This window comes from Corvus moneduloides, chromosome 18 (assembly GCF_009650955.1).
Source record: "Corvus moneduloides isolate bCorMon1 chromosome 18, bCorMon1.pri, whole genome shotgun sequence".
NCBI lineage: Eukaryota > Metazoa > Chordata > Aves > Passeriformes > Corvidae > Corvus > Corvus moneduloides.
In genome coordinates this window covers 14,426,468-14,450,179 of record NC_045493.1, presented here as the reverse complement: position 1 = coordinate 14,450,179, position 23,712 = coordinate 14,426,468, and the positions used below count along the sequence as shown (strand labels likewise).

General features: G+C 40.9%; 1 protein-coding gene and 2 long non-coding RNA genes across 6 annotated transcripts in view; 2 read left to right on the top strand and 1 right to left on the bottom strand.

Moving 5' to 3' along the window:
* The window catches only part of ADGRD1 (adhesion G protein-coupled receptor D1), a 139,559-nt gene that overhangs the window by 17,818 nt on the left and 98,029 nt on the right, over positions 1 to 23,712 (bottom strand). For all 4 annotated transcript variants that reach the window (XM_032127881.1, XM_032127882.1, XM_032127879.1 and 1 more), the window contains 4 exons: positions 20,870 to 21,023; positions 17,826 to 17,892; positions 16,777 to 16,843; positions 10,273 to 10,364 (listed from right to left, as the gene is read on the bottom strand). In XM_032127881.1, coding sequence (XP_031983772.1) covers positions 10,273 to 10,364; positions 16,777 to 16,843; positions 17,826 to 17,892; positions 20,870 to 21,023 — 380 coding nt within the window. The remainder of the gene's footprint in view (positions 1 to 10,272; positions 10,365 to 16,776; positions 16,844 to 17,825; positions 17,893 to 20,869; positions 21,024 to 23,712) is intronic.
* LOC116452942 overlaps positions 1 to 23,712 on the top strand; it is a 209,486-nt gene that overhangs the window by 167,650 nt on the left and 18,124 nt on the right. The window lies entirely within an intron of this gene.
* On the top strand, positions 295 to 6,550 carry LOC116452943. The gene is made up of 2 exons (XR_004243635.1): positions 295 to 915; positions 3,624 to 6,550. It is a non-coding gene; the product is annotated as an uncharacterized LOC116452943 (long non-coding RNA).

Below are 23,712 nucleotides of genomic sequence, written 5' to 3'. Positions count from 1 at the left end.
AGGAAAAAAAAGCTTCTGAGCTAGTTACTCCCTGAAGAGACTCAAATCTCCATCACCAGAGGCTTTTACCAGTGAAAGTGATTGTGTTCTACACACATTTCAAAATTGTCAGAGGCAATTACACAGCCATTTACCACTCCTTAGCTGACAAGTGGCAACAAACTCCACAGCTTGGTAGTTCTGTAGCCCTGGAACACCCAGAAAAAGCAGCCTTCTCTAGGAATCTGTAGGCTTGGCAAATATTTCTGGCTTTTAGCTTGAAGTCAGTGGGACTCATATTTTAATTTAGGATGACAAAGAAAAAATCATGTCAAATCATGCAGAAAATTTTTGTGGAATAACATTCACCCCCCGAGGAGCTGAATTCTGAAACTGATCTCTTGACCCAAACAGTCTCAGTGACCCTTAATTATGCGACGATATCAACAGAACAATCATTCTCCCATTTCCATGGCAACAGTAGCAACCAACAGCAAAGCGATCAAGGTCAGGCGTATAAACTGAGGAGGAGAAGTCATTTTCTGTGTAATGGTTCATATGAGCTTGAACTGCAGCAGAGGCAAATAAATAGCTTTATCCTTGCTTGATCTCCTGTCTCAAATGTACACAAGGGGGAAAAAAACCAGGACTGCAAAGATTGCTGGAGCCCAGCTGCAATCCCTCTGCTCCTGGGCTCTGCCGGCAACTGCTGCTTCAGAGGGAAATGCAAACTGCACAGAGGCGGTGCTGCAACGTGAGGAGCTTGATTTCTTATTGAACCGGCAGTAAGGAAGCCAGGCAGCACAAGGCTTTAGTGTTTACCAAAGCCAGTGTCATGGCTGATGCTGTATTACCTCCAAGTGCTGTGCTCTGCCTCCTTTGGCTTTTTGGGACAGTCTCAAGCCCTTTTCTTTAGCAAGATGCTGCTGCACTCAGGTACAGTTGGTTTCCATATACATTATGAAAATGAGAAATAGACTCAGTGGTCATAATTTATTTATTTAAAAATCTGAGCTGAGGGTTAGCTAATTCTCTTGTTCTGTACAGACAATAAGTCATGAAACACTTCTTTATGCAGCTCCATACATATTTATATCATACATATTTCTATCTGTCTTATTGCTGCTTACAAGGAATCTGAATCATTATTGTATTTACTCACATGAGGACACCCAAAGCTTCTTTGTTCTGCTACTGTATTCAGATATTCCCTAGTTTTTAAATATTTATTATTATTATTATTATTATTATTATTATTAGACAACTAACTTGGGAGGACATCTGGAGCAGATACATGAGACTTACCAGGGATAAGAAACAGAGTAAAGAACATGGTTCTTCCTGAGGTGGTTAGAGCATCTCACTTTTAAAACCTCACTATTCTAATACTGCTCCAAAAGAAAAGTGCTTTTTATTCAGTTTCTTTCATGAAAATATGTTTCTGCCTCACATCCTTTTCAGTTGAAAAGAATTGGGAATAATGTTCAATTTCTATTTCCAGAACACCTGTAACATAAATATTGTTAATGGCACTTACCTGAAGAGAGCACCTAAAAGTTTAAAAGTATTTTTGGTATTAGGATAGTATCTTTTCTTTATTGCAATTACCTGTATTTTCCATTTATTTAATTTTATTTTTAGAGTGCTTTATTGGGAAAATATGTAAATCACACTTAGCTAAGAGCTGTGTCAGACTGGGCAGTGATTTACAAGTTGCCCAGAGCTCTGCACAAGGCACATGCTTAAATAACATTTATATTCTGCAATGCTGTAAAACTATAATATTTGTTCTTACTATTCTGCATAAAGCTGACACAGAGTTCCAGGATTGTAAATTGGAACCAAGGGTGTAAATGAAGCAGCTCAAACTCTTGGGGTTATGGCTGTTCACAGGGAATTGTCCCATTTTGTGGTGAACAAGCAGCATTTAATTGTTACTGTGGTTCCAGGCACCAGGCTCTGACTCACAGCCCCATCCTCCTCCCACCAGCACTTCCATGGCTTAAAATCAGATATTAAAAGATTGAAAGATAAATCCAGCTAGGACATTTTAAAAACAAATTAATGTGAACTTCAAAGCTATCGATTTTCAAAACCTGAAACTTTCTGTTGTTATAATTCTAGAAGTAAAGGAGACAAGCTATCCTTTAGAAAACTTTGGCAGCAGGGAGGGGGATGGTGGAGTGACACCACCCACGCATTGCTGTCAGATGTCTCAATATCATACTATTAACAACACCCTTGACCTGACTCCTCTCTACCTGGCACCTTGGGACTCTTCAAGAGTGATCCAACCTTAGGCATGGGGCCAGCAGAGTTCTGTTCTCATTAAATGCTCTATAAATCGTGGTTGGTATTAAGGAGACCCCATCTGAACCCCTAGTCTCCTGTGGAGGACAGATTACACCTGCAGTGACTGCCCTTGGAATCTATCAGGGACTGAGAGGCTGGAATCAAGAAATTGATCCAACCATAGGTCAATAAGTACAACACAAGCTTCTAGACATTCCCATCCAGACAAGATGATAAACAGCTGGAGGGTGGCTTGGTATGGCCCCTTCTCTCATACCCTGCACCTCCATCACTGATTCTGTTGTGTTCACAGCAAGGTTTTTAACAACAACAAGGGATTTAACAACCAAGTTTTAACAAACCTTATTCTATCCTGACATTCAGATGTGAAAATAAACATGCCTAAGCATCTCTAATAAAAATGGTTTTATCTGTACACTCAGAAAAACCAGCGCCTCTTAACAATGAAGTTTTCCCTGTATATTTTGTACCTATGTGTTTTGTCTTGCTGCCCTTTCTAACACAGAAAGAAATAGGCACAAGTATCAGAGCTGCTTGTTCCTTTGGAGCCAAAATCAACAGGCCCTGGAGCAGCAAATCCTGCTTAAGGAGTAATGACAGACAGAAAACTATTTCCACAAAGGACAGTTTTGGCTCAGAAGGAGACAACCAGTAAAAAACTAAGCTGTGGAAGGGCTCACAATGTCATCTCATCCAGCTCAGCCATGAGACAGGCTTGGTTGTCGCTCCTGGCAGCAGAATTAGCCCTGACAGGCAGTGGTACAACCACTTGTGAAAGCTGCTCAAAGGCAGCAGCTCAGCAGCTCTCCAGGTAATCAGCTCCATTACTTTGCAACTCACCTCCCACTACAGGAACCTTAAAGATACTTGATTTTTTTCCATCAGTTTAAGCCTGTTTCTATTTGTCCCTGTTTCTCTCCTTTTGCAGAGTAGCCTCCTCTCTGTACCTATGCTTTAACTTTTTAATACCCGCCCCCCCCCAAAATGAGCCTGAAATGCACCTGAACAATCACAACGTGGCCTGGAGCCTTTCTGCAGTGTTGTGACTCTCAGCATCTGCAGTAAAGAAAGCACTCCCATTACTGTCATTACGGTCTCTAAAAGATTAGCACTTCCTCATTAATACCCTCATTGGCAACGTTCAAACCCATGTTATTTTTAGTCTAAAACCCTGAGTCTAATAAGGAGATACCCAAACTGCATTTGTATTTGTCATATTCAATGAGCCAAAAACTTAATTAGGTTGAAGACATTATCATTGGCAGTAGCACTTCAGCTCACTAGCTGTCACTGCTTAATACTTCCATTTTAATTATTTCCTTTATTGCCAGTCAACTCTCCTCCTTCCAACAGTTTCTGTGAGATGCATCACTCATGCTGTTTGAAGCCATGTTCAACGAACACAATTCTTACACATAGTGAGAAACTGTGAAGAAAAGGAATTGCTGGAAGTAGATTTGGCCTGTCACACTGCTCTGTCTAAAGGATGGCTCTCCTTCAGCAAATGGAACAAGCTATTTTCCTTTTCATTAGAGCTCACAAAAGCAGGTGCTTCCTGTCTCTGAGGGCTGCACTGCAAACACCTGCCACCCAGAAAGGCATAGAAAGGATTTTCTACTGCTGCGTATTTTGAATCCCTGCAGACTTTCAGAAGAGTTTACATATTGTAACTTGCTCCTCAGCTTCCTTGTGGAAGGAGATAAAAAGAAGAGAAAAATTCTCTAATGGTATCACAAAGAGGTGGAATTTAGTTACAGAGGAGATTATGGTATCGCTTTGGCAGGAGAGCTCTTGTGAGAGCTTCAAGCAGTGTCATGATTGACAAGTACATTCTGTGAAAATGAACAGCTGGGAATAATCCTTAGAATGAGGAGTCTTTGGACACAAAACAGGAATGGAAACACAAGAAAAAAATGCAATAAATACACAGGATCTCACAGAATAATGGCTGATGTTAAAGCACCAAAGGTATCAGCACTGACTCCCAAGATTTGTATCCCAGGCAGAAGGTGACTGGGCTGAAAGGCTGGGGGAGTGTTTATAAACAAAGCAAAATACCGAGGCAGAGTCGTGGCACGGAATGGATCAGTGATTAAATGGATGAGCAATTTGCCACGGCACTCTCGGTGCTGCAGAGGTGTAATGGATGGCTTTGCAAAGTGCTTTGGAATGGCCAATTACTCGATGAAACTCTACAGATGTCTGCAGCACCAGAGCTGCTGGATGACAGCCCTCTCGGATTTGCACCTGTCAAAGGGAAATGCTTTCTGTACAGCTTTGTTGCTTTCCAAATAACCAGAGTAAGGAATAGATTTGCATTAAACCTGCAGACTCTGTGTTCAGTTTCATGTGAAGGGGTTTGTGATACATTAAAAAATGCAGATGGAACTAACACAGCAGCTTACATGACTTACTGTGCTGGGATTGTCTTGAAGCCCTGTTTTGTTCCCATTCACTGCAGCTACTGCCATTTGTTCCAATTTTCAGTCATTAATTTAACTAAACATTAAACATACTTTTCCAATGGAGAACTGTTTTACTATTTCACTGAGTGAAGATTGAGGGACGAAGAAAATAATAAACCTCAACCTAAATGAAAGAAAGAACAGGGTAAAAGGCTAAGAAATATTTTTAATTTTGCTGTAATTGCTTTCTCCATGGATGATTATGATAGCTATCACTTTCGGTTCACTGAGTGCTGAAGTGTACAGTTTATAAAAAAGACAGAGATTTTTCCAACTCATTGGACCATTTCAGAGTAGGCAGTGAGAATGTATTCAATAAGAGTTGGACTTGGCAGTTTACTCAAGAAAAGTTAATGAAACTGTCTCTTCTGGACAATGGAATGCAGAAGTGAACTGGCTGGGAAATCACAGGGGGAAGGCTAAACGTGGTGTCTTTGCTTCTAAACCAAAACCACTGCTCCTGCAACAGAGATGAGCTGGGCATTTCTTCCTCTGCTACCATTAACATCAGTCAGTGCAAAATAGATCTTTGAGAATTCTTTCTGTTACACTTTAACCCTTGCACTCGAGGGAACTCAGGCAGTCAAATTTACCTGTGGTAAATGTAATCAGGCAAGAGTTCTCCCTGTGGGGAACGAAATGTGCACACTTCTAACACTGTCACACTGGGATCTTCTCTCACTGTAACAGAGAAGGAACTTTCCATGCAAAAAGCAATGAGACTTTAAAAGGGTAGGGCAGTAAGCAAAAAGCTGCGTATTTAGGCCCTTATAAGCCAATGAATGCGCTGAGTAAAGTCTGTAGATGCAGCAGAAATAAGTAAGAAAAAGAGTGCAAATGGTTCATAACTCAGAAATGTAATTATGTGCCTTTTCAAGCACATGAGCAATTCCATTAAACTAATCTGCTTTAATTGCATTAAGCTTAGAGAGGCTATTCATATGCTTAAAATCAAACATATGATTAGTTATGTCCCTAAAATAAGAATGGATAATTCAAACAAATGCTGTATGTATGCATTTAAATGTTTCAAGGTATTAGATTCAGCATTCTATAAACTAAAACATTTAAATTCGCTTTTTGGCAGAAAGTCTGTTCCCTGGATGCAAAACATTCTCATTAAGCCACAACTGACTTATTGCTCAAAATTATTTTGCTGGGAGTCAATAGCTAATCCTCTAATAAGAGATTCAAGTATAAGCAATCACAGCTAAAGGAAAAGTTCATATTCTATATGTGTGTTCAATGTGCTTCAAAAACAATACAAAGAGCATGTTCTTAGGTAAATTCAAGTAATAAATAGGAGGTGATAATAATTCTTTGCTCAGCTCTTTTCAGTAAACTGCTCTTGCAGAATTAAAGATTCAGATACTAAAAAAGGAGCTATTTTCACACACATAGAAAAATTACACTAAATACTTGCTATTCAGACTGTCACAGGAGTCTATTATGCATTAATTAGTGTCTCTGATCATAACCTGTTTAATTATATTCATTTTGTCTTAAGTTACTGGGTATTTTGCAGTTTATATATCATAAAAGCTTACTCTTTTATGTTGCTTCTTAAATTCATTTTAGGGGCACTATTTTTATTTACTTTAAACAAACAAATGACCACATCAGTGGCTGTGAAAGTAGAACAAGATGTTCAGCAGGATGCTCTCCGACGTCTCCTGTGTGACAAGCAACATCTGAACCTGAAGAGGTTGATAAGCAAATAACTGCACTTTGGTCTGGGGGAAATATGAATGGGGAAGATGAATAATAAATTAATTTTATGCCCAAAAAATGAACTTTGTTCACAACTTTCTTTTCTGTTTTGGCTTTTAAGCCTGAAGTTTGTCAGATGCTGCCTTCAGAGCAGAGCTTGGAAGGTGAGCTGGCTCACCCTGATGCACAGTCTGCAGTCACGTTTGAGTCAGCATTTGAGAGGACCTATTGCCATATGGAAAATCAGGAACAATTACTCTAAATAATTACATCAGTTTATTGCTGTTTGTTGCCAAGGGAAACAAGCCTTGTTGGTAATATCCACTTGCATTGCCAAGTAACTTAATTTTTCAGAAGCTAAACATGCCCCAGCACTAGCACTTCTCCAGCAATAAATACCCTTTCTAATTGATACCATCATGACTCCAAGTGCATCTTTATTCTCATGATTTCCTGAGGTGATCTCTGCTCAGTTATGGGCTGAGTCACCACGCCTGGCTTGAGACATGCAGAGATGGTATGCACAACCAGTCAGTCTGGGCTTCCCTCTGCCACTGGGGAGAAATCAGAGCTTTTAGAGCAAGTGAGATGAACATTTAACATCAACTGCAGCAGGAGCCATTTCTCCATGGATCAGGAGTCCCAGTGGATGTGGTGGCAGCTTTACTGAGCTCTGGAGTTTAGGGGAGACAGAGCCAGCTCAGGTTCTCTCCCATCCAGGCTGCCAGCAGCAACAGAATTTAGTCCCTGTCAGTGTGATTAAACTTCTCCTTTGGCAGTAGAGCCTGAGGAGCAGCCTGTTCTGTGAAACCTGCAGGCTGGGATTGTCAGACTACAGCAGCTGCTTGGATTTGAACTCGGCAACATCCACAAGTGTGAGGCCACTCAGTCAGGTGCTTACAGATAGATTTGAGCGCTGGCCTGAGCCACCAAGGAAAGAGGTGGCACTGGCACCTCCTCGTGCTCCTGGCACAGCCACTTTGGTTGTTCCCGAGCCAGTTTTGCCAGGCCCTTCAGTTCATTATGACCTGTACATGTCTAACCCTGCTGGCTAACTGCTGCCATCATTCAAACTGGTGCAGACAACAGCTTACTGTCTCTCATTATGCTGTCCACTCACATTTCAGTCCAGCTTGAAAAGACAGCACTGAAATCCCTCTTTTTTTCTCCCTCAAATTTATTGGACTGAGCAGCCTTCCCCTCCACAGCTCCTTTCACTGCAGTTCTCATTTTCTGCCTTTGGCTTTCTGAAACCAAAGCACAGCCCTAAAGGAGCCACTTCTCCTTATGTCCCACCTGACTGCTGCAAACAGCTGTGACGTGGTGACAAAGCTTTCCTGCCTCACCAAAATCACACCATGCCAGTTTAATCCAGCTCTGTGTTTGTGAGAAGGGCCTGATAAATTCCTCCTAACACAGCTCAGTTTTGCCCATAGCAAGTATCAACGAACAGCAGTATCGTGGATGCCTGGCAGCCCCCTTATTTAAGGCTCACGTTCCACAAAGCATTTTGCAGCCTTTGGTGATTCCTCCCTAAGCCAGTTGAACCTGTTGATTCAAAAACTACCTTTCAGTCCTTCCTCACAGAAACTATAGAGCTTTTCTGCTTTTCTGATTTCTCTGTGTTGTGTCACTGATTCGTTTTGCTGTGCTTATCCACCCTCTTGGGTTAATAGCCTGTAATCAACACCCAGGAGCCTTTTGTGCTTGGAGCCATGGGGATTTTACACCATGAAAAACACTTCCCGTGCACCTGTCAGATCAGAACCCTGCTTTGCTTTGTTCTCTTATTTTTTGGAAAATGTACAGAGGGATTTCACACTAGACATATAAACCCAGTGCTACAAAGGCCTTATAATTATCTTTTTTTCCAATAGACCAGTTACTTTCTCCATGACGTCCCCGTACATAAAACTCTAATTCATCATGCCTCATGCCATGTTAAATCAGGGTATAAATACTTCCCAGGATCTGATTTGAACATGTATTTACACTCTTCTCATCTCAAACTTCCTTTGAGGACCCGTCCCTGTAATGATACCTAGAGAAAAAGAACTATTCTCTATGCTCTGTTTACCTTCTATTGTATTTTGTTGACTTAATTTAGTTCTGTGAGCAAAGTTGTTCTATCAGAGCATACTTCCACTTAATAACTTACTGATTTCAGTTTTCAGATGTATCAGCCCTCTGATAATCATTTTTCTCCACTTTTCTCCCTGTAACCTTTGTTAGGTCAAATCCTGAAACTGTAATGTGAAAATTACTTGGCACAAAGAGCGTCTCTTAGGCAGGGTACCTGAAGAAGTCTCATTTTCAGTACAGAGTTACAGCATTCCAAATCTGCAGCTGATAATATTTGGACTAAGAACATACACTCCTCATTAAAGGGATTACATCTTATTCCTAGACCAATCATTCATAAGTTGATTTACTTATGTGTACACACATAGTTTTTTAAAAAAATAATATGTATTAGTGTGCAGGGTACAGTGTGTATTGAATCAATTCCTTGCAATACAGTAAAATATCTACGTACATGGAGCAATCTCTGTAGCTCCTCTTGTACTTAAGGAGTTGTTTCTTCGTCTTCATACTTCTAATAGTGCATAAAAATTGGCATTGACAATAATACAGTTATTTGCTTCCTAAGTTTCTGTATTTCCTTTGTATTTCTGAAGGTCGCAGGAACTCAGCCAAACCTGAAACAGTCATTTTAATTCCCAGTCTTCTCATTCTACTACAGTGTAATTATCTTAGAGATTTTTGTGTAGACTTATTTACTGTTTTTCTTTTCCTGTTGGATAAGTATACAATAACTAAACTAACTTCAATTAGGTAACTGTCACCGATATTTAAAACTTCTTGACATTTTCAAAATTACATAAGTAATCCAAGCATAAAAATTATTCTTTATGGTACCATTTCAGAACAGTGGCACCAAATCCTTATCATACAACAGCCTGTGCCTCAGAAACATTAAACACAAGCCATCATCACATTTTTCTTCTATCTAAGTTCCATATTCCTTTGTTTATATACAGTGTCTTTTTATATTTGGACTAAAGCATCTTTAGGAGATACAAAATGGAATATTCAGCATCTTAATTTAGCCTCAGTATATTAAATTATCTTCTTAGCTACCCACACGTAATCTTGCATAGTTCAGAAATCAGAATTCGTCCTTGTGTATTCAGAGGTAGCTTTGTGTCTGCCTTACATTTCCCCTCCAGACTTGCTAGTGCTATTTTAAAGATGATTCACTCTCAGAGGCCACCACCCCAGGAGGCTCAAGGCACTATGATACAAAGGCCCACTTGAATTTAGGCACACATTTAAATCCAGCATAAGTCTGTGTGCTTTGCAGTATCAAGAGAGTCTTAAAGATAAGCATATGCCTAAATATTATGCTGAACTGGGGCTAGAAACAAGATCTATCCTCAGAAGGACCAGAATAGTTGCAATTACCCAGTACAGATTAATGATGCTCTGTGAAATTCAGCTTCTGACTGTAGCAGGAATAGGAAAGTCTCCATTAATAAAAGGGGAAATTACGAATCAGCAAGTGCTGGAGACTGGAGTAAGCAGGGAAACACTTTAGCTCCTGCTGAACCACAGGTTTCATCCTGTGCAGCATTCAGCTTTAATAAAATATAGGTTAACTGGCTGCATTCAAGTGGATGATACCCTTAACAGTATTTGCTTTTTACTGAGGAGGAATGATGTCAGCGTTCCGGGAGAAGTCCATGGTGTAACATTGCTCACGTGAGATTGCTGTTACAAAATAATTTCAATGAGAAAAACTTACTTGAAGGCATTAGCATCTCCGTGGACCTTGTAGTTGTCTGCACTGATTCTGGAGATGACTCTTGTGACAGCAATGAGAATGCCAATATTGATCTGGAGAAAAAGAAGGAACAAGACTTGGTCAGGAAAGTGAGTTCTGGCTGCGTCTGAGGGGCAGATTGCCCCAGGAGGTATTGTACAAACACAACAGAAACTTTCTGTCCTGTACTTATTTGGCAAAAGAGGTTTTCAAGGTTGGACTGGTGTAGTTTGCCCCTTGTCAATGATTTCCATCCCCCCACAGTGGGAAGCTGCTGCTTTTCTCTTTCCTTCAGGAGCTCCCTTGCCTGTTTAGGAAAGGTCTGGAGCGGTGCATTGTTTCAAAGACAAACTGCTCAGCATCCCAACTATAGCAACAAATACCCCAATTGTCTGCTGCCAGCTGACAAATTAGAGAACTTCAAGAACTTCATCAGCAAGGGCGTGTGTCTGCATTCTCTTTGGGTTTGTGCTTCATGTGCACAGACTTCAGAGAGCCCCTTTCCTGACACTCCTCAGGGTGCACAAGTCCTGTTTCTTACCAAAGCCTGCTTGAAACTTAGGTACAAGATTATTTTAAAGGAGGAATGAGAAAAATTTGTTAAATCTGAACTCTGCTCTTCAAAGGCTCCACTCTTTTTGATGTCAGGTCCAGCAGAAACATCAATAAAATGAAAAGAATTCCCAACAGGAAAGTAGGAAATCTTGAAACGACTAACGCTGAAAATATTCGACAAAAGAAAGTTTGTGCTGGAGTCACAGGTGAAGGAAGAAGGAAATCTTTATCACTTAAAGGAACTGTGGCAAAGACTGTCTTGCTGTGCAAAGACCTTGGGTTTAAAGAAAAAAAAGGTAGAGAATGTGAAGGTGAAAGACATATTTCCCCCTTCCTGTCCAAAGTTGCACATCTGCTACAAAGTGGCAAGAACAAGGCTAGAACAAAACTATCCTGAACGACAGAACAAAAACAAAGAGGAGACTTCAAAAAAATTTGCTGTTCCTCAGCTAAAACTCAATAATCATCCTTTACTTTGACATAAATATTCTAATTCTGAGAATGAGAAGGTGAATTAAAAATGTTTAAATTTGATGACAGTTATTTCCTTGGGTTTTTTTTAAACTTCTGACCCCCTTTTTAATTTTAGATTTCTAAGGGCAGATCATCACCTGCTGTAGAATCAGAGCATATCTGTGCTAGTTCATTTCTGCCACGGCTCTTGAGTTTATCCAAAGGACAGCTGACAGCTCCTCAATAACAAGTGTACTTGTTGTTCAATCATCTTTACAGAGAAGAATAAGAGGTGAAATTCAATGGTCTTGGGATCATTTTCCCTATTCCTACCAAATCATATTTTGTAAATAACTTCTATAAATCCTTTGAGGTGGTAATGAGCATTTTTGAGAAAACCATTTATATGCTATACTCAGAGCCTTGCAAACTCTCACTCGAACTGGACCTGAGCCTTCAGATCTGGTCATGGAAACATCACAAGACAAATTAGACAGTTTTCTAATGCACAACCTGTTCAATATTTATAGCTGAATTTTAATTCCTTTATATATATAAAAAAAAAAAATTAAAATTAATTTCCTGGGTATCGTGGATGGTGTAAAGTGGAAACTTGAAAAGGCCTTGAGCTCCTCCTCTGGTGCAGTCAGTGTGACTTTATCCTTTCCGGGGTGCATGTTTAAAAGATGAGAAGGAAACATTGTGGTCTCACCACTGATAAAACACAAGGCGCTTGTAAAATTAGCAATGAAGCCCTTTAAATTTCCTTAACAACTTAAAAATTTTTGCTTAGGTATTTCGAGAAATTAGAGCAATCTCATCCAGCCTAAATAAACAATTAGCTACAAACGTCTCCCTTTGTTAATGATTCAGTAAGTAAAACATGGAGCTATTTCTACTGTCCTTAGGGAAACCAAAATACAGCCACTGAATTGTTCTTCCAGTGATTTTTTTTTTTTTTTGGCATATGATATAAATACTTTGTCAGTGATTTGAACAGGAGAATGTTTAGTTGATGAAACACTCATTATGCTTCAGCCTATATCAGAACGTTCAAATTATGAGAATAAATATTTAGATAAAGGCACTGTAGATCGTTCCTATCTCCTACTTTCCTGAAAGGCCAGATTACCTCACATTTGCAGTTATTTTGCCCTAAAGGTATCCAGAAACTTAGAATGGTTTTTCTTGCAGGTAGACTCTAAGCCAAAAAATTACAGCTCATAACATTAGTGCTTGTTCACTAATTCCCAGGGCTTCGTTCAAGGCATCTTGTCCAACCCCAGGCACTCTCAACTCTGCAAAGTCAGCAGGAGCTGCCAGTTCCCATTCCTGAAGGTTTGATCCAAAGCCCACGAAAGCCCATGGAAATGTCCCAGTGACTTCAGGGAGCTCTGACTCTTTCAAAACATTTTCTCATCTAAATTTTTTCAGATCAGATACAGCGAGACAATTTTTTTCCCTCACTTAGGTTGCTTTGCACGGATTTCACCTAAATTTTCTCCAAGTCACATAAGACTTTTGATTCTTCTGAAATACAGGGCAGAAATCCCATGTGTAAAACTCTCTGATGTAGTGTGTCCCATCCTAGCCAGGAAAAGTCTTGGCAGCACAGAGAAACTAAAAAAAGAAAAAGGATAAAACATATTGCCTTAATTAAATCCATTGACCAGCTTTCCTCTAAAACCACAAACTATTTTAGGCTCCATTTCAGTTTTGGGCACTGGTACAGGGAGTCATAAGTGTCCCAATGTGAGGTTTAACTTGCTCCCTGATGCTGTGAGTGAATGTGATGTTTCCCAAGACACCAGTGGTTGCACACCAAGGCTGCAGGTCCTGACGCTGCAGCCCATTGCTGGGGCACACAAGAAATTGTCACTGGCCCAAATGCATTTCCAAACACAGCTAATCAGATGAATTAGATGGGTTTAAAATTTGGGAGAGTGCTTCTGGAAAGCCTGATTCTACTTTTAGCTATCCCAGAGTGACTGCAGATGGAACAGACTACACTGAGTTATTTTGTACATGAATTCATATAAATGCATGAAGTATCACAGCAGTCAGAGCTGAATATCAGAGCAGAGCTTTGAGGCTTGGAAGGAAATAAGGGAGAAAACAAAGATAAGCTGCTACAGAAGCCTGACTTCTATGCTTTCCTAATTTTAGTCCTTAATATTGAACCTGTGCCCTTGTTTGAAAAAATCTTGCATGATTTCCTGTCGGTTAAGTAAGAAGCTTAATTTTAAAATAATGAAGGACTTTAATCTTTAGAAGACTAAAAGTGCCATAGCTGAGTGATAATAAGAAAAAATGAGAAGCTTAGCAGGTATGGTCTAATCCAGCTCAGCACTTAAGTAGGTACTTGGTTTCAATGGCTCTGAAGAATCCTACAGTCTCAGGGCCTTTAAGCACTGTGTGTTCAGCTTTCTTTTTCATCACCTTTTCCTGTGAGGGATAATGCCTAAGAAGGGACACAAATTGTCACTTTTCTATCAGTGGACCTGCCTGAGGAGTAAGAGACTGTTCAACAAAAGGAAATCATCCTAATTCTGCACTGGTACATAAAGATATGAATAAATACTTAGGAACTTAGTAAACTGTGTATGACCAGCAGGTATAGGGGAGATAATATTATTTTATATATTGAGTATTCATAGGCAAGTGCCAGTTGAAGTCAGTGCTGGCAGTGTCAGCCTGGGACCAGGCTCCCATCTGAAGGCACTGCTTCCAAAGCTGATGTCCCCACAGCACAGAGCCCATAGCAACCTGCTCATGAAAATCATTCAGCCCCATAAAAATGCTGTTTATCCGAAACACTTGTAAAAAACTACCTGGAAAATAACTATTTACAGGGAAAACAATAGAGAGGACTTGCCACTGCAGCCCAGTATCTCCCTCCACAGTGGCTCATTCCCTCTCTGCAGCACACCCTCTGCTCCACGCACACAGAATTTCCTTAATTCTGCCATATCTATGGAAACACACCAAGGCAGCAGATGGCTGAAAACAAACAAAGCCTTCTGCCAGGAGTTTTAATGTTTGGTGTCAAGAATTCAGGTGCTTTGTCAAGTAGAGCTTTTTTCCACTGAAGACACCTCCCAGGGCAACTTGGGCTGAGCTTAGTTCGGTTTGCAAGTTAACTGCAAGAATTTTTTTGTGAAGCTGCCTTAAGAGGATGATATAGGGGCTTTTGTGTCATGGTTTGGGGTGTGGGGGAGACTGATCTTAAAACCTTAAGATGTAGGTAGAAGCCAAAAGACCTACATATAGAAGGAACTATTTCCTTCATCATATCCCTTGACTCAAACCCCAAGGAACGAGCATATTTGGTATGGGAATCTATATAGGGCTGGGAGGTTCTGTGAGTTACTGCCTAGAAAAGTATGTGTGAGTGTTTTTCCCCAGTCACACTCCCTCCACATCATTCTGTTTTAAGGCTCCATAATGTCTGGATTGCTGCGAGGCTGGGGCAGGATAAAAGTGGACTGTGCCTGCCTTGTCTCTAGGGAGTGGGAGTTGAAAGGAGCAATCCCCGTTTTCCTCACAGCATAATCCTTTCTCTTGGCAGAGAGAAACTGTGGACCGAACTAGTCAAAAACTGCTTTTTGAGAGGTATTTTCAGACTTAAATGCTAGTTTATGCAACTGGTGGCTAATCTGTTATTTGAAGAACACACATATGCACACACACCAGATAGTGTCTAGCCTTGTTATTTCCCTATAGGCACTAACACATTTTTCAGCTGGAATATTCAATGCCCAGAGAGGTAATTTGTCAGCTCACTTGCTGCTATTTTGGGCAGAGCTGAGTTTAGACTATTTAACAAATTGCTCTACGTGGATCAACCTTTGGAGCTCACCCTTTCTCTTTCTGAAAGTATTTGTATCCCTACAAGAACATAATTTGAGCTGCACAAATGTTGTGTATCATAAGTTAAAGCCAGACAGTTAAGCTCTTACTTTCTCTGCCAAGCAGCTTCACACGCAAATTGCTGGAGCCTTGCTCAGGTGAGTAAGCATTTCACTGCCTGGTGTGTTTTGGTTAACACCATCCTTGGACAGCAGCCTGGAAAGGTTTGATGTTACTGACTGCATCTCATTTCCTCCTTTGGTGCTGGACAATGGCCAGGAGGCAAGTGCTAACATGAGGAGGAGACATATGAATATTGGATTATTCTAATTGCTCTCCAATCATCAATATCTACATACCTTTGAATATAAACTCACACACAGAAGTTCAAGGTATACCTTCTGTTTGCCAAATAGTTACAGACGTATGCAGTGGTAAAAGCTGGTTATACTCATATATATAAATATAGAGTTATATAGTTATATATATAGTTATATATATATGTACTCCTTCTAGATACATGTATATATTCCTTCCTTTGGCTTGTGAGCAGGATTTGTGGGGGGTTTTTGTGTGGTGAAATCTGTGGAAGTTTCTCTGTGCTTTTTTTTAAAATGTCCAGGCCTCTAAAAATCTACACAAAGCTTTAAACGTAACCTGTTTTCACTGATCAGTGAGTCTATCGTATCTTCATACTTTCAATCTGGCTTTATAGCCTGCAGGAAACATTGTAGATAACCTGGCCAATAAAAGTCTTAGAAACAGTGCTGGAGAGGTGCTAATCTCGTGCAGGGCTCTGCAAACACTCCCAACTCCTTAAGTAACCACAGAGGTTGAGCTACAGCTCATTGTGATTTAATGTGAGCATCGTTACCTGCCACAGTGTTCGTGTGTCAGCGCCCGGCCGTGACCCTGCACCCTCCCCTGGAAAGCTGCTCTTCATGACGGCTGGCAGAGGTGCTGGGCAGCCACCTGAGCCCAGCAAATTCACCCTAACAGCCCTGCCGTGATCAGCCAGCCAGCCTGCCCTACCTGACAGCAAACCAAAACCCAGAGGATGAGAACAGATTCCTGAGCACTGCAGGGACACAGGTGTGGAGCAGCCTGGTGCCTCCCCTGAGCCCCCCCAAAGGGTGACAGCTCACACCACTGTTCCAACACATCCCTGCTGCTGCCTGGTGCTCTGCTGGTGACCATCTGCACTGGGGCACCCACAAAAGCTTCAAACACCAGTGGGATGGAATCAGGCTTTCAGCTTTTACTGGTGTACGTGAAACACAAACCACAGAGTCTGTTGTTTTGGAGGATATTTCTGAGAAATGTCAAAACTCCCAAGACCACTTGGTATCGCACAGTTATTAATGACCCCAGCAGGGCTGTCCCACTATTTCAGGTCCTATCTTTGTCTTTGAATAATGACTTTAACAGTGTGATAATTAATATGCATAAACTAATACACACCCATGTATGACACAAAAATTCGGAGCAGGAACCAAGAATTTCTGGAGAACTCAGGACTGCTGTTTCACTGGGCTGGCACAGGGGCTGACCCCAGGCCTTCAGCCAGTTCTGCTGCGTGGCTGACACAGAGACACAACAAGGAACAGCAGCTGCTGTGGTTTTACCTACCAGAATGACAAACATCGCTGGCGCCACGAAAGCCCAAATGGCTCCATTCTCCAGTGAAAGCCAGCAGCTGCAGGGAGAAATCAGAGCGTTTTCGGAGGAAACACACAGTCATCTAATTAGTAATGTTATTAATTTTAAAAAAGCCACAACTTACAAAACAGCTAAAAGAGAGTGCAAAAAGACTGATGAATTTTGAAAGCAAGAGAAGTGATAGCACATCAGGAAAAAGCTCCTTTTCCCTTCACACTCGGGGGATCCAAGGAGGGATCTCATTTGGATTTGTCACAGAGCCAGTGACAGCTCTGCCCCAGCACACCTTCACAGGAGTGCAAAGATGGGAAGAGAAGGAATGTTTTACTCGCAATGAGTTGTTCTCGTATCCTCGGCCACAAGCAGGCATTTCAGTGCTGGAGCACCGTGAAATGTCTTCTTGGAGTGAATTTGTCTCGTTGGAGCCAGAGACAAATTGAAGCCCTCCTTGCCACTCCTGGCTGGTGGTGGGGAAGGGGCTGGCAAACACAGCCTCACAGGCCCTTCTTACAACCCTGAAGAGATGGGCCAGTTTACCACACACAGAATTATTTTAGGGTTAAATCCTATGGTGTTCTTTCAGATAAATTTGTTCTTCTTCTCCTAAATTAGAAAGGAAATTAATTTTCACAGTTTTGGACATCTTCCATTCCAGATTTCAGGTGTGTAACTGCAGTTTTCTTCAAAAGATTGAGTATCTTTAATCAATGATTACTCTCATCTTGGTAGAGATGTTTCCCCGCTGAAGAGGGGGTGAGCAGGGAGCTCACTGAGGAGCTCTTCAGTGAAAAGCAGGAAAAACATCTCAGGAGCTTTTTTGTGCATCATCTTTGTGAAAACCAGACTTGAGGCTTCCATGTTTAAGAATATGTCTACACAAGTCATCCTTTTGCAGGCTCCCTCCCCTGCTCCTTGGGAGGATCTTGCAGCACCACAGCCCTTTTAACATGCCTACGAATTTCCTCCACATCAGATTTTTCACCTTATGGCACCTGCAGTGAGGATCTTTTCATACTCACTTGCCACTTTCCCCATAGCTGTGTAGGGATGACGTTGCAGAAATGACACAAATCAGCAGTGGGCAGCCTGCAGGAACACAGATGCAAAGACAATATTAGGAATAAAAGTATTTCTTCCCGTAAGCCCTGCAAGTTCTGCTAAATTTTGTATGAACAGGACAGCTCAGAATCATTTTCAAATTAAGTCTAACTTGACATCCTCCTGCAGCTGTTTCATCCAACATATTTTAATCAACTGATGTCAGACAAACAAAATTATTTTTTAATAAAGCACTAGTTTAACTGTTAAACTGAATCAGTGCTAATTTCCTTGGGAGTCACAGTCATCTTTAAGCCTGGTTTTGGTTATGGACTTTCTGCCTCTTGCTGTTCAAGCAGTGATACCATGTGAAGCAATATTAGCCTTATTTTAACCACTTTCCCCCAAGTAAGTGCATTTTTGTTCAAGAATTCAAAGTTAGATAGGAGAGCAGAGCTTCTCACAGGGGTGCATGAATAGCAGGTGAGAGGACAGGAACGGGAACATTTGGTTATCCAGAGCATCACACCCGGCAGCAAGAGACAGAAGCAAACTCAGACCCCCCTCAGGTGCCCAATCAAGACTGATTTTAACATAAATATGTAATAAATCTACAAGGTTTCTGTGTTTAGAGGAAACTCTGTTTCCAGATGGTTCTGGCAGTGGCAGTGTGCTGTGCCCTGGGAGGTGGAGGAACGTTCATGGGATGACACAGGGATTACACAAAGGCAGTTCTGGTCCTGCTGTCAGGAGCTGCTCTGGCCCCAGCACTGCCAGGTCCTGTTGTGCCACTTCATTCCAGGCCAGGAGCTGCAGAGGAAGCCAGGGGTTCATTGCCAACAGTTCCAACTACAGTAAAACCCATCCCTTCAAGTATTAAATGATTGCCTGGTAATTCCTGTATGATTTAATAAAATGTGAAGGTTTGAGCTTTTATCATCTTACAGAATTTAATAAACAGGTCCCAGACAGAGTATTAGACATGATAGCTTAAAGTTTCAATTTTCTTTTTAATTCTTTCGGTTTTCTCTGCATGAGGGTTTTACAAAATTCTCTGACAGGCAATTTCTGCTTAATTTTACCTCTATCATCCTCACAAATTCTGTAAAGTTTTCCGGTACTGGCAGAAGTATAATGTTTGGAAGAAGTATTTTCATTCTTTAATAACTGCAACTAGAAGCACATTTATAAATATTTATATATTGATATGAATATGTATTTATTAATATGGGATATACTCAGTAGTTAAGAAGCATTACAATTTGAAAGCTTCTGTGTCTTCTATACATGAAAAAAAGCCAAAAAGAAACCCCAAAAATCCAGGCTGTAGAGACTCTGAGGCAGACAATTCAAAGCAATTTTAGGACATAAATCCTAAAAGGCTAAATACGTCATTTATTGAGGAAGATGAAGCATTAGACACAAATGAAAGTGTATTTCCTTCCAGTGATGAAAAGTTCTACTTTGCTTGATGGGGATAAGTATATTCTCCCATTTATTTTGAGGAAGTTCATTTTCTATGATTTTCTTCTGCTCTGTTACATCAGATCTGGACAGAAGTCAGGGACTACATCAACTAACAGCAAATAATGACATTTATGTCTTTTGACAGCTCAGAACAAAGTCTTCACTCTGTGACAGTTTCTAAAGGAAAGGAAACTGGCTGGAATAGGAAAACATCCACTATCACAAACTCTACCACCAGCACCCTACAAATGGTGGGATGAAAAATCTTTACTACAACAACCTCTGCCTGATATGCTGAATCACTAAGGCAAAGAAGAATTAGTTTTGGGGGGTTTTTACCCAATCAATCAGGTGCCTGCTTTATTTTTTGTGCCTTCTAAATCACTACCATTTCACAACCAATAAACCTTGCACAAAATGCCACATGGATGTGACAATCCTGAACCTGTCACACAGACACAGCAAGGGCAAAGCAGAAAATCCTCCAGCTGCAGCTTGTCCCCCCAGTCTGGTGGATCCCATGTTCACCAGAGGATGTGACAACAGCCCTCAGACACAACTGCTAAGAAGAGTTTTAAATGAATGAGAAAAGATGCACGAAATAAAAAGGACATAATTTTAAAAAAAGAACAAGTAAGCAGCTCTTGAAATAGATAAATATTTCACAGCATTACTATCACCCAGATCTGCATGGTGCCAAACAGGTATCAAATATTCCAATTCTGGCTGCAGCAGGTCTGTATTATTGATTTAATTGCTTTTCCTGTATCTCCAAATGAACTTGGAGGGGAGGAAAGATAATGCATACTTTAACATATTTTGAAATTATCTGTAATTGCATAGATATTCCTCTTCTATGTTTTCACATCTATTCTTTGACTCAGTGTACGAGGTTCCCTCTTCTTCCAAATGTGGAGCACCACTGCTGCTCTTCCAGGGCTGGGAGAGCAAGTGACTTTCATCTGCTGCAAGAGTCTGCAACAAAATACTGAGTTCTGGCTCTCCAAACATGGACACAGATTATGCTTTCATTAGTGCATGGAGAAAGCCTTGAATCGCTGTCTGTGACATTCCCATGTCACAGAACCACTTCTTCGTTCCTAATAATAATATTGGGGTTCTGTGCACACTTTTTACCTAAGTATTTCAAGGCACAAAGCACCAACTAATGAAGCCTTGTGATACTTCTGTGCTACTGTGCCCACTTTTATGCATGACTTTGCAGAAAGCAGATGGAATAAGCCAGTGTTGTGAGTTAGAACTAAAAAAAGAACATACCAGTGTAGGGAGACCTCCCTCCACAGTCATGCTATTGATTTGGTAATTAAGGTTCTGATCTGGCCTAGAGAGGTTGTGGCATTCCCTACAGTGGAATTAGGCTCAAGGACTACACATTTTAAAGTCTGATTGCAGTCAGAAAAATTATGCATTTTCTTTACCCAGCAGATGTGCTCTCAGTAAGGCAAACTGTGATCATGAGATGACAATTTCAAATATGCTTCTGAATATAATGTCCTATAGTGAGGAGACTTAAAGTAAGCAGCTACTAAATGCTTACCCCATCCAATTCCATAATAGTATAAGTGCTTGCTTTCTTCTGACCCAAATACTTTGATCACCATGCTGTAAAGATGAAATCCTTCCACCAGCATCCATGCAAAAGCACTCAGGAAGAAAAAATGAAGGAGAATGGCCAGTATCTTGCAAGGCAGCTAAATTAAGAATAAAAATTAATACATTAGTCCTTTGTGGTACAGTCACATTGGTTTTCTTTTTTTTTTTTTTTTTATCTATAGACATTTACATGCTAAATGCTAAATCACTGAAGTAAAACTGTCTTAAAAGAAAGCACTAGACAATTTCATTTTTCTACTGCATTTTCAGATAACTTCAGAGTAACAAATCCTCTTACCTTTAAAAAAAATCAAAAAACCCCCTAACAACATTGCCAAATGTAGTGTGGAAATCCAAATGTTTTATTTATTTATAGCAGTAGGAGCAATACTCCCACTAAAGTCTGCAAAATATTTAGGAAATCAAAACTGAAGTGTCTGCATCTGGTTGCAGAGCCTGTAGTAAATACAGGAGTTGAAGAAGTGGGGTACAAGTGTTGTCCTGCACCCTGCTCCCTGGTTTTCCTTGCATTGCTCCTCTCAGTGATCTTTACATTTTTCTCTAAGCCTCCCACCAGCCTAGCTTACCAAAACAGGAAAACCAAATCCTTTCTTCCTCCCCATGCCTCAGGTGCTCACACCACTCCCTGTCCTCACTTTTTGCTTCCCGAGGTCTCCCCAGAGTGGCTGCGCCCATCACTCAGTGACTGAGCAGACGTGGCTGCGCTGATCCCACCAGGAGAAAACCCCGTTGGGTTTGTTTCAGAGAGGCACAGCTCAAACACGCTCTGGGAACGTCCCAGCCCTGACTCAGTTCACGTCTTGGGGCAGGCTGATGGTGACAGACCTTCTGCCCTGTGGCTGTAACACCCCTTCTGTGGCACCTACAGAATTGTCGAGGGGTTGCTTGCATCCAGTCCATGGAAATGGGAAGACTTTTGCCTTCCTCAGCTGGACAAGCCCCAGAAAGGCTCCTGGCAGGTGGAGTCTGTGTTGGGGAGGCACCACCAGTAGGAACCAATTTGCTGCCTCAGATGTTAATTGTCAATTCCCTTTGTTGCATGAGCTAAGCTGTGCTGTGCTGGCATTTTATTCTTTATGTGGATGATTTGAGATTTTGTACTCTAATGAAAATTAAAATGTTGGGACTTGATAGTATAACGAAAATGGAGGCTTTCCTGCCCAGTCTCACTTGTACTAGTGCGAGGACATTCCAATGCAAATCCAGTGGGACTACGTGTATTCAAAAGCAATAAATTTGGGGTTAATTCGTGTGAGTGAGGTCTGTATGTAGTTTAGTATTTCACAAAATTCAGTGACATGTTATTGAACCAGATTAGTTTATTGACAAAAGCTGTAAAAGCCTTTCCAGTTAATTTTATCATAAGGTTATAAAATCCATTTTAATGCCTTTTGATTTCTACCAGAAGATTACTCCACAAAAATATAAATGCAACATAAAGCTGACTTACAGGCTATTTCTGTCAAATGGATAATTTCCAACTTTTGAGTAGCCAAACAATATGAATCACAAAACAGCAGAAAAATAACACACCGTGAAGTAGCAGGAGGCTGGTCTGGATATAATTTTATGTAATACCTACTTGCAGATTTGTACATAAAATCCATAGCAAAGTTGCTGCTCATTCTGATTTTTTCTTTTTTTGGACTTAATTATTGCTTAGGAGTTACTCTTAAATGGCAAAATTGCCTTCTATAAAAGCACTGAAAAGCTGAGCCTTTGCATACTAACCCCAAGCATCTCTCGTGCTGCACCATGTGAAACACTGTACTTCTAGCAGAACACTGGTAAAAAGGCAGATCTTGTTACTGTTACTCTTAGAGCTGACAACTCGAGAGTCTGTGAAAATAGAAAAAGCAGCCCAGCCAGCAGCAAGGTCTGTCATATTATTGTTGTTGAGAAAGTAAAGCAGACTCTCAGAAAGGCCTCTCAGAAAATATCAGTAATTTTTTTTTTACTGAGGACAGTCTTAAAACAGATAGGTAAATTTATACATATATCACAAACAAAAGCAGCTCTTTTCACCTCTCCATCTGGAAGTTTCCAGCAATGCTGAGTTCAATACCCTGATCCAGAACTGCAGATAGTACAGACATTAAATTTTCTGGTTGTGCTGGAAAAAACCCAGGGCTGGCTGACATCTTTTACTTCAATTTTCATCTTCCTATGTCTAAATAATATTTCAGTTTTCCCCACAAACACACTCAGGTGTTTGGAAGGCTTCAGTAGGCTAAAGAAGAATTGCTTTAGTACGAATTGTAAATCATTAAGTTATGCATCTGAAAATACCAGGGAATGCTATATACCATATCTGCAGTCAGAACCGAAATACCCCTGGAGTCAGAGGTGGGAAAATGATGGGGAGGTTCAAAGCAGCCACACAAGGAAGAGATGCCAGCCCAGCGCCTGGTTTTGAGGCCGTTCCCTGTGGCACAATTCCTGCATTGCCTCGAGTAAGGGGTACCACGAAGGGTCCTGCAAGGGCACCAACAAACGGCTCAGCACTGACACAGCCAACCCTGGCACAGGCAGAGGATCACAAATTCACACCTTCGTGTAAATACTGCCTCCCTCTTTTTGTAAACGACCGTTTAGCAGTTCAATTACAGCTGCAATTAAAGGTATTTAAGCTGCTGTCAAAGCCAGCGGCAGCAGAGCAGGAGTAGGTGAGGACAGCAGACTAATAAAAGGATGAATCACAACCCCCTCGGATTCCAAGAGGACAAAGCATAAAAATAAGAGCACAGCAGACAGTATTTACATCAC